The 16,949-nt window shown below is 35.9% G+C and overlaps 1 protein-coding gene across 2 annotated transcripts in view; it reads left to right on the forward strand.

Moving 5' to 3' along the window:
• The window catches only part of LOC124643118 (nephrin-like), a 486,221-nt gene that overhangs the window by 256,572 nt on the left and 212,700 nt on the right, over nucleotides 1-16,949 (forward strand). For both annotated transcript variants that reach the window (XM_047181973.1, XM_047181974.1), the window contains exon 2: nucleotides 9,527-9,743. In XM_047181973.1, the coding sequence (XP_047037929.1) occupies nucleotides 9,638-9,743 (106 nt within the window). In that variant the 5' untranslated portion in view covers nucleotides 9,527-9,637. The remainder of the gene's footprint in view (nucleotides 1-9,526; nucleotides 9,744-16,949) is intronic.

Here is a 16,949-nt window from a genome sequence, read left to right on the forward strand (position 1 = left end):
TTATGTTTCATGTGGTACATTTGTCTTATGGCGAGAATAGTATCTAATACGTGAGCTGGGAACATGTATCCTGTCTGTCGAGTGGAGCAGCTCATCAACATATCGCGAGGTCGCTCGTGCGTTTCGTGTGAGAGGAACCTCTACTCCTGTCTCGCTGTGGTGTCACATAATGTGATTCCCTGCTGTTATCATAAAGCGCAAAGGCCTAGCGCTGTTTGCAGAGATATTACAAGAAGCATGGAGTGATAATGCCTGGTGAGATCAATCCAGTTCTTATGTATCCCATCATGACCTTTTACCATTATTTTATAAAAGATGATTAAAACTGCATACGTGTCAATTCTAACCGTTGATCACTTATGTTTGTTGGCACTTGATATGAGTAATGATGATATTTTGGATTACTATTTTGATTTTATGTGTCAAAGTTATGTGTGTCGTGCAGCTATTGGCTTATTTAGCCATAAAAGAAAGTGATTGCGGCACTAATAACCGCATTGCCACAATCGTCTGACCAAGATGCTCTGTGGCCAATGATGATGATGATGATGTCAAAGTTATAATTAAGTCATGGATTTATTTCTTTGGAAACTTAGATCCTTCAAATGAACGGTCAGCAGTGGCCGAGCGAAATGTGACCTCCTTGGCTTTCTTTGAGAGCTGCAAGGCAATTTGACAATGACAAGGACTTTGAGGACGTTCGAATGTACATGAGTCTTTGTGTCCGTGCCATGAAAGGGTGCATGAATATTGATGTGTTGATCTAATTGACCTACTTTCAATGACTGATTTTGACCTTGACTGTAATTTTAGCTTGGAAATGGTCTTTTCCTTGATTTTGACTTTGACATACTGATGGTGCTAGTTGTCTAGACCACTTTGAGGGAACATACGACGGTATGGGTCTCTGTTCCACGTCTTCATAGTATGCTACCTATAGCTTAAATGCGTGCCTATGCTATGAGCGTGTGTAATGACAAGCAAACTGGGAGCCTCTGTCACCGAGAACATACAACGGCATGGGTCTCTGTTTCACGTCGTCATAGTATGCAACCTATAGCCTAAATGCGTGCCTATGCTATGAATGCGTGAAATGACATGCAACATTTTTTTTTTGTTACCCTTCCTTTTCTCTGCTGCAGACTTATACCTACACAAAAACTACTACGAGTAAATTACTTATACCTTGCTTAACATGTTTCAGATCATGAGCAACATCTCGGTGATCAGCTTATGGGTAGTTGATCTGATGCTGAAGTGTCGAATAATACTGCGGGCGAGGACGCCGCAGGGTCAGGAACGGCCGTGTTAGATATGAATCCTCCTTGCTACCAACCTGGCCTGACCGGGCTGGTATAGAAGAAGAAATTATGACGGATAGAAGGAGGACGGACGTTGAAGATGTCACATCGTGATCTTATAATTAATTATCGATATTGTATTTGCTATTCAAAGTTGGCTTCTGCTAAATCCTTTGTAAGAAATAAACCTTACCGGGTTAAATGTTTATAGACGTGTGTTATTTATTTTCAAGTACCACTTCTGATCTGACCTCTAAGAGTATGTATATAGAATAATAGTTTGGATGGTACGGAACCCTACGTGCGCGAGTCCGACTCGCACTTGGCCGGTTTTATTTTTAAGTAAGCTTTCCCGCTATCGCTTATGCCTTAAGCCGCTCCCAAGATAAAATCGGACCTATGTTCATTAGTACCACATTAATAAATCACAAACTCTCGCAAGACGTTGTTACGACATCCGAATTCTTTGTAAATACTGTCTCTAGTCCATATAAGTTAATGTCCACGTAGATGGAATACCTACTCATTTATTTAAGAACAAAGTCTTGCGATGTTACGAAGAATTTTGGCTGTAACATGGAGATGAAAATGACTAGCGGAGATGTCATAACGCAAAATCGCCTAAGAAAGTAGCGCGACAACATGCGGGTGTTCGGGGGACGAGCGACGTTATTAGCTTCTTTCTTTGAAGCCCGCCCATTATTTTTAAAAGCAAACCACCAATCGATCAAGACAATTTTAAACAGATGTCTAAAGGAACCCGAACGCCTGTTTATTAGTTATAATACTTATCGTTTTGGTAACGTTACGCCTGACCTACCTTCCGTATGGAATCTCCGCTTTCTTTCCTTATTCTGTGTGTTATACAAATGTCTGCTGGGCTTAATGAAGTAGTTTTTAACTGGCTACTGGAAAGTTTTCGATTGTTTGAGAATTTAGCGAGTGCCTATATTCTCTTGGTTTTTACGCTAGGAAAATCCTCCAGTGAAGAGGCTGTTATAGAATATACGGACAACGGACTAGTATAATTTTATACCCAATAAATACATGAGAATGAATGGTGTATGTGAAGATTATAACCATTTCCAGTAATCCTTGATATAATAAGCCACAAGCGTGATTTGCTTGAAATAATGTTGCAAACCGCCATTGTATTTTGTGTACCATTGCAAAATAAGATTATGAGGACTCATATAGCCATAAATTATATTATAGAGAAAACTGATGAATTTAAATGAGAAATTGCTATATTATACGGTATTTTCGTAATAGTAATTAAATACTAGGCACGTACAGGTTTCAGACTGTTAATCTTAATGATGAGATTTAATGAGCTTTTTATGCACATCGTTGTCTGTAAATTGTATTATTGTTGCACTTTTGTTATCTATAGTACTTGAGAGACTATCTAATGGTTTTCCTTAAGAGTGAGGGACATGGAGAACAAAATGACTAGCGGATATGTTATAACGCAAAATCTCCTAAGAAAGTAGCGCGACAAAATGCGGGTGTTCAGGGGACGAGGAACGTTACTAGCTCGGGACCCGCACATTATTTTCAAAATAAATTCAACAATCTATCTTATCAAAACTAGTAGATGTAGCCCGGTTTGAGGAGGTCAGATAGGCGGTAGCTCCATGTAAAACAGTTAGACTGGAAGCTGACTCCATAGTTGGGAAAAGCTAAACAGATCATGATAACGGAGAATCAAAAAATCAAGAGTAAAATGTACACATCGAATTACTATGACAAGCTGTCAAACTACATTTTTACTTACCAAACTCTACAAAACGTTTCCCAGCACAAAAGCCGCCCAAAAATCCTATATTAATAAAAGTATCACAAAGGTGCAAGCGACTTCATTCCTTATGGAGTTATCCGTCAATGTTTGAGTGACAATAGACATCATTTGAGTGACATATCTGCTTTCAAAGTCGACAATGGCTTGCCCCAATTCGGAGAATGGTCGGCCGATTTTGGAAAGCTCGTCGTGATAAAAGCCGGTATGTTATTGTGTGTGCTGTATAAGTATGAATTTTTGCGTTGAAATACCGTTGGATATGGCTGAATATATCAGTATTGAGATTTGCAGTATTGAAAATTTTTCATTTAATGTGATTATTGAAAGTTGGTGGTTTGATGGAAACATTTGTATTCGTTCAACATTGTAAAGCTCCATAACCCATGATGTAAGTAAATGAGAAATTAAAACTATCACCATCATCTCAGCCATAGGACGTCCACTGCCGAACATAGGCCTCCCCCTTTGATCTCCACAGATACCTGTTGGAAGCGACCTGCATCCAGCGTCTTCCGGCGACCTAAAAAACCAGAAATTAAAACTATAGGTACGTTGAAACGGCTCTCCCAGTTCTTATCTAATACATGATATCTTTGAAAATGTACTTTGAACGTATATTTCTGTTAAGTTAATCATTCGGAAACGTTGTGCCTGTTATTTTATTAAATTAAGTAAATATTCATCTGAGGTAACACTAATTTCGTTATCAAATTACAAAAACAAAATTTCAGCCCCCAAAACTCTGTTATAAGTACCGTAACCCCACCAAAAATCCAATCTCATTTTATTCGAATTTTGTAAGTCCCCTATTGCACTGTCTTGCCAAACCTAAGAGTTTTCGCACACTGCAAACTTTTAGTGGGCCGATAGTTTGTTCGGGCTCATAAATCAGTATGAAGATGAATGGTAGTACGCACATTACAAAGATCTGGTATTTAGCCTGTATCGGACTGTCTGACAACTTTGATTGGAATAAGATTTTCTTAATAAACACCGCCAGGCTATTAGGTCCACTGCCGGGTGACAGCGATAAGGACCAATTTTACGACGCCCTTTATTAGTTTTTAAGTTTCTTTTTTATGTAAATATAGATTTAATTTACTTTGAAATGACATACAGTTTATGTAAATAAGGATGCGTCTACACGGTGCATGTAGCTGGAGCAAGTCATACACAAGTGACAAGAGCACGTGGGTAGGTATTTTGCTTCTGTACATGCGCGAGTCGCTGGACCCGCACGTTTTAAAAATGCATGTAACCTGCGCATGTGCCTCAACATGCGCAAGCTACTTGCAACGTGTAGATGCACCCTAACTGAAATAAACATTTTTTTTGCCAACTATCGGGTCCACTGTCGGCCGACTGTTTAGTCTGCCGTTTGCTCTTACACCTTCCGCTTACCACATGCAAATGAACAGGCCTGGTTAGATATCTAATATCATTATAACGTCATTTGTATGTGTAACACGTAGGTTTTGGTTCAATGGAGGCTGTAGCCACTGTCTTGATAATTTTAGTAATATTAGTCTATCTTTTACCTACTTGGAAAAGTAGGCTTGTAAAGGAAAACTTGAGGTGAAAAGAAATTTGTAGAAGACTAGGGAGATACTTACCTAACTAATGCATCCGAAAAAAAAAACAGTTCATATAATAGTAAATGCAAATAAATGCAAATAAATGCAAATAAATAGTAAATGCACACCTAAGTATTTGGTGTTGTATATAATTATTTTATTGATTGTATTTACGTAGTTGGAAGTATGTATGTCCAAAGAAAATATAGAAGAGTTTTGCAAGAGAGCATAAAAACCTCATTTTTGCGTACAAACTACTAAGCGCATCTGGATAAAAAGTAGCATACAGCCTTCTTAGATAAATGGGCTATTTAACTCTGAAAGAATTTTCCAAATCAGTGTAGTAATTCCTGAGATTAGCGCTTTCAAACACACTCTTCAGCTTTATAATGTTACTATGAACGTAAAAGGCCTTCTATATTCAGTACCAAACCAAGTGTTAATAAAGAGTGTTAGATCCATTATATTTAATGTTATGACTATTGGTGTTCAATGTTCATACCACTAACAATGATGTTAGTGTTATGTTATCGGCAGTTTTAATTAAAGAAAGTTGTGTTAACAAGATAGGGATACTAGGTATATGTGTGGGATTAATGATAGGTATGTTTAGGTAATGGGTTATTTTGTTTTAAACATTATTAGAATCCTAACCCCATTTCACGCACTAGCATATACATTTATCAACAAACCAAGTTATCCCTTGGTAAGACTGTCAGACATTCTGGTTACTGACTACCTGACCTACTGACCCATAACGACTATTAAAGTGACAACCAGGATATACAGTTTATCATGCCTTCCGAAACACGGAAGATTTCTTCATGACAAGACAAGATGGACGCCCAACCACAGGCCGCGCCAAGTTGCTTATTGAGATCTTCCTTTTGCTTGTGTCTCAATTATGGCCCCAATATTATGAATTTTCAACTTAATTGGTTCTATTTCAAACTATATTCAGTAACTCCTCTGTCCAAGGCATGGCCAATTAAGTAGTAGTTTTTACATGATTGAGCTAATTACAAACGTAAAGCCGAATAAAAACTGCAAACTTTTAGTCGGCCGGCCTAAAACCATAAGGTAATTCATTCCTTAACAATATTTTCACAAAGACTTAGAAAACTTTTTTGGTAATGTTGAAAATATAATCAGAAAAATCCTGTATCTGGTTTTACAAGTTAATAAAAACTTAGTGGATTGCCATTTTTTTTGTTTACAATCGTAATTGTATTTTGTAAGTCGACGTCGCCGGGTCGAATTTAAACTTTTTTGTTAGTAACTTTGACACGTTTTTTGAACTTTTATTTTGTCTTTATTTTTAGCTAAAGATAGAAATTGGAAATGTTAGTTAGTGTAAGCAAAAGTATTAGTTGCCTACAGAATAAATGGCAGGTAGTAACTATTATAGTGATCTGTGGTAATAGTTTGTCATGGTATGAACATGATCATGTAAAAACGATTTCTACAGCACTTTATCGGTGTAAGATGATAAAATCCGAACCCTGGTTAAATACCTACTCATATTCTCAATTCTATTCTCCAGTTTTTTTTTTATTCTAATTGTAATTGTATTTTTCACTGTAGTATGTCTTTTGTAGGCCAATGTCCTTATATGAGAACAGCCGCCGTGGCCTCTAATTGGCTAAGAGGACATCATTATATATTTTTCCTTCTATATTTACTTTTATTATTTACGTTTTACGTAACAATAAAGCAAATTACAAACAACTACTTAAAGTATAAATCGATTGCAAATAAAACGGCTCGTGTAATCGAGTCGGACTCGAGTACAATCGCGTTGGGTGTTGTTACTCGCTAGACGGCGCTCGGGTTAAGAATGCGGCATTCGACACTAGTATCGATTGAAATTAATTGATGTTTCCACTCGGATTTTGTTTGCTCTTGTTTTTTTGTAAGGTTGTTACTTTAGTGTACTGTTGAAGTATATAGTTGTATTGGCAAAAATAACTTGTAGTTTAAAAGTTGACAATTTAATATTGAAGATCGGCAAAAAATTTAGAAAGTCTAAGATGCCTATGGCCATTATTTAGTTCGATACGGAGAAAAATACCTTTGATTTCAAATTCTGCAAATGAACATCATTAGATACCAAACAATGTAATATTTTTATGAGGTTGAATCCTTTTATGTCTATTATATTTTTGAGGTGTGAAATCATTATAATAATATGACCCTTCTCGCCGTGGGTGCATTTGAAAGAAATGTCAGACTTCTACTGAGTAAAAAAATAAATTCTCCATACAATCCCTTTTCATTCTTTCGAACAATCCCACATAGCGGCAAATGTGAAATAACTTATTTCTACTTTAAGTACCAATATATTATCATACACAAAAGCTGACAACACACTTAAAAATAGCTGTCAAAGCTAAAATTAACTGTATTTTCAACTTCAGTCAAGTCCTTTTGTATTTATAGCCCAAATACTACCACTTTGACGTGTCGATAATTTAGTACATAAATACTACTGAAGCAATTTAGGATTGCTCGGTTATACTCGAGGTAAGCATATTGTATTCAATACTTGTGTGATTGAACATATTCGGCAGTCGTTAAAAGTAGTCCTTAAGTATGAGCGCGTGTTCGATTCCAGGTCAGGCTAGTACTAATGCAACTTTTCTACGTTTGTATGTATATTGTAAGTATAATAATATCTTGGACACCTCTCAATGACTGTGTTTCGAAGAGCATGTTGAACTGTAAGTCCGGGCTGTTATTGAACATCTTTGGCAGTAACTCTAACACCAGTCTTACGTAAGGGTATTGGGTTGCCCCTTTAACTGGGTTGAGGGGGGTCATATAGGCAGTCGCTCCTTGTAAAGTACTGGTACTCAGCTGCATCCGGTTAAACTGGAAGCCGACCCCAACATTGTTGGGAAAAGGCTAGGCAGATAATGATGGACGTACCGATAATTTAGAACATAATTAGTACTGAAGCAATTTCAGCAATCGATAGTTCCAGCGTTGTCGTTACTGACACGAGATTGCTGAGTATAGTCGGGGTAAGAATATTGTATTTGCTACTAGTGAAATATCACAAAATATACCTAACCTTGATGATTGAACTTTGGATTATTCAGTGTGTATCTATATAATTGAAGTCAAATAACTGGTTAAATCTAAATAGTTTATAAAATTTCAAATTCAATTATATCGAAATTTTTATAAAAAAAAACTGTAAATTCTGAGAAAACTACCTAAATAAAAAATGCAAATGTTATTTTAAAAGCACATCAAAGTGAAATTTATACGCTCAAAGCGTTTTATTTAATATCTACTCTGGTTTAATATTTGCTATATTATTTCTGAAAATTCCCCTAGATACTGACAGCGCCATTCGTTGAATTTATTAAAATAAAAAAATCTGTATTTTAATAAATAAAATAATGGAAAAATAGTAAAAACTATGAACCTTATTTTTAACCGGCTTTTCAAAAAAGTTCTCCATAGATCGGGGTCTTCGTTTTTTTGCTTATTACTGTTTTTAAAATGTTTGTGTTATTTTTTTTCGTAAAAAGTTTTCACAACACTATCACAGTAAAACCATTTAAAACTCTTTTTTTTTTTTAAACAGTCATTGCAATAAAACACACATTTTTCCGCGTCACTCCGACTGACCAATCAGAACTGTCATTTGGCCCCATAAATTTTAAATCAGCCAATAAGCGTTGAATGTTTTGTCATTAATGAGAAATCGACTTGTCGAAGTGACGGCTTAATTTGCTCTGCTTATTAAAGCATCAGTCAATCGGTTGTTTTTATTGGGAATCGGTTAATTGTTCCATTTTACTAGGACAGGGTAGTAGTTAACGATTGCCTGAAAGATGATATGAATAGGAAGGGAGTGAGTGTCAGTATGACGAGTGACAGGGGAAAATGGAAGAAAATGACATATTGCGCCGACCCCAAGTGAAATTTGGGATCAGGGCAGGAGAAAGAAAGAAAGGTAGTAGTTAACGATTATTGAGTATTGTAGTTGTATGCGAGTGTGGTAGATAAGTAGTCCACTTTTAAGCCGTTTAGACTTTTTTTTTTCAAGTGGGCAATTTGTAAATAATAATTTTTTGACTCTTCAAGAAATTATTGTACATCTAAATCATTTTAGTAACGAATTAATGCCTTTTGATGCCTTTTTTACAAAACTTCAAATATTAAGCGCTATAAATAATTACATTGAACAGGGTAATATTTATCAAGTTTTCGATAGTTACTGTTTGCTTAGAGGGAATAATCCAGAAGAAACATTTGTGTGCATCATTGCCGCACACCGGTAGAATCTCGCCTACAAGTCCTCGTGTCAGAGATTTCTCTAATCCGTCCCATTCTGACATAGGCTGGTATTTACGTAACAGTAGGGGGCTTAACATGCACTGGGAATCTACTGTAAACTACCTGAAAAAGCTTGCCTAGTGAAGTTTTTAAAAAACTACGCAATGATATGTTCAATCATGCCTCGTAGGACTTTTTTGGCTAGACTGGTTTTCGCCAGCGGTTTCGGTCGCGCCCTCGTTAAAATCTAGGTACCGTTTATCCGGGTATAAAAAGTAGCCTAGCCTTTGACAAAGATTTCTCAAATTGGTTCAGCAGTTCTAAAAATAAACACATTAAACAAACAAACTCACCAGAACTATTATATTAGCATAGATTAACCAGGAATAAAAAAAAAAAATACTAGTTATATCAATACGACCTTTACTTTAACTATGTACTTAAAATACTATCATACTAGCTATTGTATTAAAATTAAAGTAGCGTATATAAAAAAATACTTACCTATACATAATTATAATATTTTTAAACCACTAAAATCCCATCTCTTTTTGTTTCAGAAACTCAAACCGACTTCAGTGAATACAAGTGCTAGTGATGTGCCACTCCAAAGTGTTTCATATCGATAGATACCGGTAGTCGATGACAATATCGATAGATACCGGCAGTTGATGACGATGTCGCTGTCGAGGGGTCACGTGATCTCCGGGGTGCTGTTCAGCATACTCCTGCAGTACTGCGTGGAAAGCCAGCAGGAGAATCTCATTGAGGAAGCAGGTATGTCGATATTTATAGATTAAATAAAAAAATGGTGTTATATTAAAAAAAAATAGGATGTAAAATATCGAAGTAGGATGAAATAAAATTGAAAATAATGAAACAATGGTATAGTTTAAAAAAACACGCTTTTATAAATACACGTAAAATTGTTACAAGACTTTCCTAATAGGTTATACAGGCCGAACTAATAAAAGCGTTTCAAAAATTACTTATGTTTCAAACTATTTTTGCTGGAAAGGAATTTTCATATCTAAAACGTTATTCTAACTGTTTTTTTGTTTTTTTGTTGGGCTGCTAAATATTTCGACAATGTTGTCATCATATTTAACTCATTAGTGCTCTATTGCTATATTTTTAAGTAAGTACTTGTGAATTTTGCTGTTTTCACATTTTTCCTTATAATAATAGATTTTCTGTAACTATCATATTTAAAGTCATTTTCAAAGAATATAAATATTCTATTATGTATTTCTCCCTCTTCTGATTATAAATTAAATATTATTTAAGTAAGTACAATATAAATATTCTGATCAACTGCGCAACGTTTTCTTTGAGAAAATCCTTTTGTAATTTCACATAAGCTGGTTAAGCTTCATATTACTATAATATTTCAATATATACGGCTTAATTCACCTTTGCAGACAGTTTAATAATAGTCCATTGTTGCTTTATTTGTTTTAACTTTATTTTATTCGGTTTTCAAATCTTGATCGTTGAATTATCAAAAAAAAAAAATTTTGTAAAATACATTAATTGGATAATGAGTAATCTATACTAATATTATAAAGCTGAAGAGTTTTTTTGTTTGTTTGAACGCGCTAATCTCAGGAACTACTGGTCCGATTGGAACAATTCTTTCGGTGTTAGATAGCCCATTTATCGAGGAAGGCTATAGGCTTTTTATCCGGGTTCGTGCAGAGGTTCCCACGGGATGCGGGTGAAACCGCTGGCAGAAGCTAGTAATATAAATATAGGAGTAACTATGCCACTAAGGGATAGTACAGTGTTTATTTATTTATTTACAAATTTTTGTACACACATATAATAAAGAAAGATGACAGGAAAGAAAGAATTTACAAAGGTAATGCTTATTTCTAAAGAAATCTCTTCCAGGATACCTGCGAAAGGAAAAAGAGAATATTTGCAATTGTGGACAATCAGTTCAGATGTTCTCGAGATAGCTGCTTACAAAGTAACAAAATACCTCTCTGAGTACTAGTAGTTTTTACCTTAAAAACTATCGAATTTATAATATAAATAGGTTACATACAAGAGAAATTTGTATATTCCCAACACACGTGCAAGGGATTACGATTAATCGACTATCGATACATTTCTTGTAAGCACTATTTGTATATAATGGAAAAATAGTATTTATTCCTCCATTATGGAATCACGTGTTCCAGATTATAAATTGTTATATAATAATAATATTGTAAAGGTTGATTGAGTCTTAAGGGGCTCGTGGCTATGTAACTTGGGTCGATGGATCATGTCTATTGTCTTCCGTGTTAGAAGGTACCTTCAATTGCTGGGTCCCGGTTGTCATCAGAACATCTTTGACAGTCATTACGGATAGTCAGAAGCCAGGCAGTCTGACCACCCCTTCCCCACTAGGGGGAGGTATGAGTAGGGCTGCCATCCGTCCGGGTTTCCCCGGATTTGTCCTCGTTTGGAGGCCGTCCGGGGGCCGTCCGGGCGGGGTTTCAAGAAGTGTCCGGGGAAAACCCGGACACTTTTCATGTAAGGAAGCACCTCATTGATTTAGTATATGTTAATAGTAAATGGATTACAAATTAGGTATTATTTTCTTAAAAAAAATCGTACTCGTTCTGGAAAAAAATGCGATTTACGCCAAATGTCCGGGTTTTTTTTAATTTTTGTCCGGGTTCGGCGAAATTCGAGATGGCAGCCCTAGGTATGAGGGACCTGCCGTAAGGCGGGCAATCGCTGGTGGGGGACTGGATGCCATGGATTCCCAGACCCCCTCCACTCAGGTGAGGTCGGAGTGCCGCTGGGCCTTTTTAGTGGGTATACCGGGAACGTCTTTACCGGGGAGTCCCACAAACCCCTCTCCCGTCCCCCGACGCGAAGGGGATGCGTAATAGCATTTTTAGCCCAGCGACAACAAAAAAAAAGGCAGTCTGACCACTAGTCTTACCAAGGGGTAACAGCTACGGCTGCTATCAGACCTACTTAAAAGTTTGATTGGATCATGAATCATCGGGTACTCTATCAGCCGATAGTCAAACAACTTTGCAGTGTGCAGGGGCTCTCTTAATACCTTTATAAATATCTATACCTAGGCTTAGTATGTATATATCTAGGCTTACATACATACTGGATTGTATTTTAAATACATCTCACGTCCCACCTAGGCAACTACGTAATTACTCCATAACCTACATTTATCAATATTTACAGCCCAAATATTAATATAATAAAGTTTTACGACATATAAAAACAGGGCGACACATGTTCTATTAAATTCACTAAAACCTTTTCCACAAATTACCCATAGACCCTCATTATACCATAAAATAAATAATTAACAATAGCTGCCAAACAAAATGCTACCTTAATCCCTTATAAATAAAGTTCAGTTTGGAAAAGCTGATTGTGTTTATAGGCCTTCCTAATTACGTTACTGTCAAAACAAATTTTGACATAATCATGTTAATGTCCAATTATTTGATAATGTTTTTTGATGGTAGCAGAATGTAATCAAAGATGAAGAAAATTATATTTTTCTGTCAGTAGAAACCTGTAGAACTTCAATAAAATTAATGTTTTGTCAAAACCTACCCCGAAAAACCACCTAAGTCTGTACAGAATTTCATCTCAATCGTTTCAGCCACATTTGTCGACTCCAGACCATTTTGCAAAACTACATAACTCAATTATCTTTTATCTTTGTAAAGTAATACAAGTACCAAAAATTAAGATAAAAACCACATCAAAATTTTGATCATAACTCCGTAAAAAGTTTTCGACATCGAATTAAAGTAACCATTAAAAGTATCGAAAAACTTTGCGAAAAAATTACTCGCTATTCTATTTGCTCATGATTTGTGCTTATTCTAACTAGTTCAAATATTCAAAGAATTATGCTAAACGCATGGAGAACAAAATGACTAGTAGAGATGTCATAACGCAAAATCTCCTAAGAAAGTAGCGCGACAACATGCGGGTATTCGGGGGACGAGAAACGTAACTAGCTCCGCCCTTACACGCCTTTTATGGAAGTGATCAATAATTTTCAAGAATGTTTGACAGATAGGTTTTGATTTGATAAGGAACCCGAGGAGCCTCGTTAATTCTTGTACCTGATCACGCCTACCGTACGTTACTTGACCTACAAGAAGACGCCTGACCTACCTCCCTTATGGCATCTCCACTATGTCTCCTTCCTCCGTGTCTAAAAGTTAAAGAAACAAAAAACCAATGGAGTCGAAAACGATCCAAAAAGTTTAGTCCAAACGAGATTTACGTTAACCGTTTTTGCTTTCAACAAGACCTATAAATTTTTGAAGTGGCCATTCCAATGGATAGACTTTCAGTGTTTCAAGTAGATTTAATGCACTGAAGTCGGAATTCGAAAAGCTTTGTCTATCTATTGTAGACACTGAAAAAGTGTAGTGCAGTTTCTGGTTAGATTAGAAGCTATTGCATTTCAAATAAAAAAAAATATTATTTTCTTTTTCACGCAAAAACTACTGAATGGATGTTGGGGCTTATAGTCAGCATCACACAAAAGCTGTTTTATCCGGGTGCGGGAAACAGATATTTTGACAACTGTGTCAGTGTTCTTTAAATAAGGCGAATTCTATCCTTATACCTATACCTTTTCCTGGATTATAATATAGGTTTTACACAAAGGATCCCAGAGCTCATAATACATAAATATATGGTTTCTATCACAGCCGAGCAAAAACTATGAATAAAAAGCTGGTGCCAATATATATTTTCCCATAGTTTCCCCAAAATATAAAGGTCATGCCATACATGATGCACGGCACAGCTGTAGTTTGGTAGCTACAAGCTCGCTGTCAACACGCCGCTTTTTTATATTGACGACATAAAACGTCGTCTTAGAATGAAAACCTCGGAAATGCATTTTTTCTCAATATTTTTTTATTGCATTTCTTGGAAGATAATCGTAAAAAATATGGAATACTAATCCTTATCCTGAAAAATGTATTTTTTCTCAATATTTTTTTATTGCATTTCTTGGAAGATAATCGTAAAAAATATCGAATACCAATCCTTATCCTGAAAAGTTATCTCTTGCACTTACGAGGTTTTCACTCTAAGGCGTCGAAAAGTAGTTTATAAAAGGTACATACACTTTAATAACATGCCTGTACCATGAACCATATGTGATACACACCTATTATTTAACTGTTGTGTCTACACCGTGGACAGTGGTAGTTAATTTCAAATGACAATTTTATCGCTTGCTACAACTAGCTGCATCGTTCACGTATGCCATAACCTTTACCCATACATTTCGCCGTACTCCGCCCCGAAATTTTGAATTACGCCACTCGGAAAGTGCGACGTCACACTCGGGAACGTTCGGGAATTCTCGGCAATTTCCGTCACCGCCGTTCCGAACTCCCGGCGAGATTGAATGATTAAATTAGAGTGACCACACAACGGACTAGAATATTCCGGATTAAGGAAAAAAGACTTTTCCGCAAATATATTTGTTTTTGTCTTATTATTTTGTTTTTTGTTTGTAATTTGAGTGCTTGTGAAACACGATACTGTGGAAAAGTATGGAATTCAATAGAACTGTTTTTGAATGCCTTTTTGATCTATTTTTGAGTCAATATTTTTTACGTTGTTTGGGAATTCGTAGGAATTTCGTATTTCGTTTAAGTAAAATTCTTGTTAAAGCCCGCCTTGAGTAGGTATAAGTTAAATGACGTGTATTTTTAGAATATATTTCTCTTTATGAGAATTATCTAATAGTACTGTTTCCTGAGGTAATATATTGTAAACAAATTGCTTGCTACCTTTTAGATAATTTGATATAAAAAGTCCTTAATAACTTCCTTGTCTCATGAGTCATATGTCATACACACCTATTGTTTGACTATTGTGCCTGCATCGTGTACAGTGAAGTGATTAACTTATACTGTTGAAATCACCCTGTGCACATCTATATATGTATATAAAAAGAAGTCGTTTTTGAAATTATAGGAGTGATAACTTAACCCGGGAGAAGGACAAAGGATATAGTTTTGTCACCATCCGGGACGCGGGTGAAACCGCGGACAGAAGCTGGTAGTATATAAAGCACGAATTAAAAGCACAATATTAAAATTAAGACAAGGATTCTTTTCTTCTAGAAACACTTTTATCACTCCCTCTATCTAATCGTCAAAAAAGAAGTCTATCTTAGAACTAATTACAGTCTCAATTTTCCAACAATACCCCTATTTACCCCGTCACGTCTCATAAACTGAAGAACTTCAGCATAAAAGATGTTCCAAACAATCTTGGATATATTTCTGCTGACTCGCCAACGCAGCATTAATCAACAAATTTTCTATAGAAACACTAATCTAAGGATTCTGTACTGAAGATAATGTTGATCTCTCATGATGTACGTCCTCTAATTACGGACAAATATTATATCTTGGTAAGAAACTGTTGATCCAATGGTATTAAGGGTTTTTGGCAAAAATTCGGCGAAAAATTTTGCGTTCGTCAGGAGAGAAGTTAGGTTTTCTTACGGAGAAGGAAAGGTAGCGGAGATGCCATAAGGAAGGTAGGTCAGGCGCCTTCTTGTAGGTCAAGCAACGTACGGTAGGCGTGATCAGTTACTAACGAGGTGTTCGGGTTTCTTGTCAATTCAAAACCAATCTGTCAAAGATTGGTCTTGATTGATTCGTTAATACATTTTGAAAATAATGAGCGAGTTCTGCTAGAGAGGGCGTGTAAGGTCGGAGCTAGTTACCGAACACCCGCATTTTCTCGCGTTACCTAAGAAAGGAGGTTTTGCATTTTGATATCTCCGCTAGTTATTTTGTTCTCCATGGGTTTTATCATCCTTTTTAGTTGATCCTGGTTAGTTATTGAAATATAACGTTCGTCGTACTTGTGACGAAGTTTTAGATAGTTTTCTATTTCTGCCCACTTATTCGCCCACATGTTATTGGACAAATATCAATGGTATTATACCCTTTGGTTTCCGAGAAGGTTTCCCCTTAGCGATTTTTAAAAGCCGATGTTTATTTCTTTGTTGATCCGGTTCAAATGTCATTATGTCAAATATTATAGGCTATTTATAGTTTTGGGTTGAATGCTGTTTATTTTAAACTACGAGGCCAATTCACGTATTTATAAATGGACTCGTATTACAAAGTAATATCGAAATACTCGTAATAATATCTCGATTAATATCTAAATATAACATTCGTTTGTGTACCCAAATTATGGTCTAACCCTTTGTACTATTAACAGTTAAGTCTCCTTTGTCAAAACCAATGAATTGGCTAAACCTACCCACATACTAGAGACTAAACAGTCGGCCGACAGTTGACAACCTTTTTCAAAGAAAATCTTGATTCCAATCAAAGTTCTCAGTTGGTCCGATACAGGCTAAATACCAGATCTTTGTAATGTGCGTACTACCATTCATCTTCATACTGATTTATGAGCCCAAACAAACGATCGGCCGACTAAAAGTTTGCAGTGTGTTGACAAAAGCTGTTATTTTATGGAAACTACTGGACCGAATGTAATATTGTTTTGTTGTATTTACATTGCTGGCTCATTGCAAATAGTTTTCATATTGAGTTAAATAAATACACCTTGTTTAATAAATTAGGGATCGACATACTGAATTGTAGTTATTTATCCAACTCATGTAGTATTATGATTTATGTGAGGTAAATAATATTAAGTAGATTGCGTAGTTTTGATTATTTCAGTTTTGGCAGCGTTTCTGTTCTGTTTAATCCATGGAGGTATTAATGATTACCGAGCTTACTCAAAGTGGATTCGCGATTTTAAAGTCTTTAAAGTCCGGGTTTCCTCAAGATGTTTTCCTTCAACTTTTACTCAGTCATTTATGTCCAAGATATACTTAGAAAGTAAAACATACATAGCTTCATTAAATATACATAGTACAATTTTGATGTCAACAACCTTTTGACACTTGGGACTGAGATCTACTCTAAAATCAATATG

This window comes from Helicoverpa zea, chromosome 26, assembly GCF_022581195.2.
Source record: "Helicoverpa zea isolate HzStark_Cry1AcR chromosome 26, ilHelZeax1.1, whole genome shotgun sequence".
Lineage (NCBI taxonomy): Eukaryota > Metazoa > Arthropoda > Insecta > Lepidoptera > Noctuidae > Helicoverpa > Helicoverpa zea.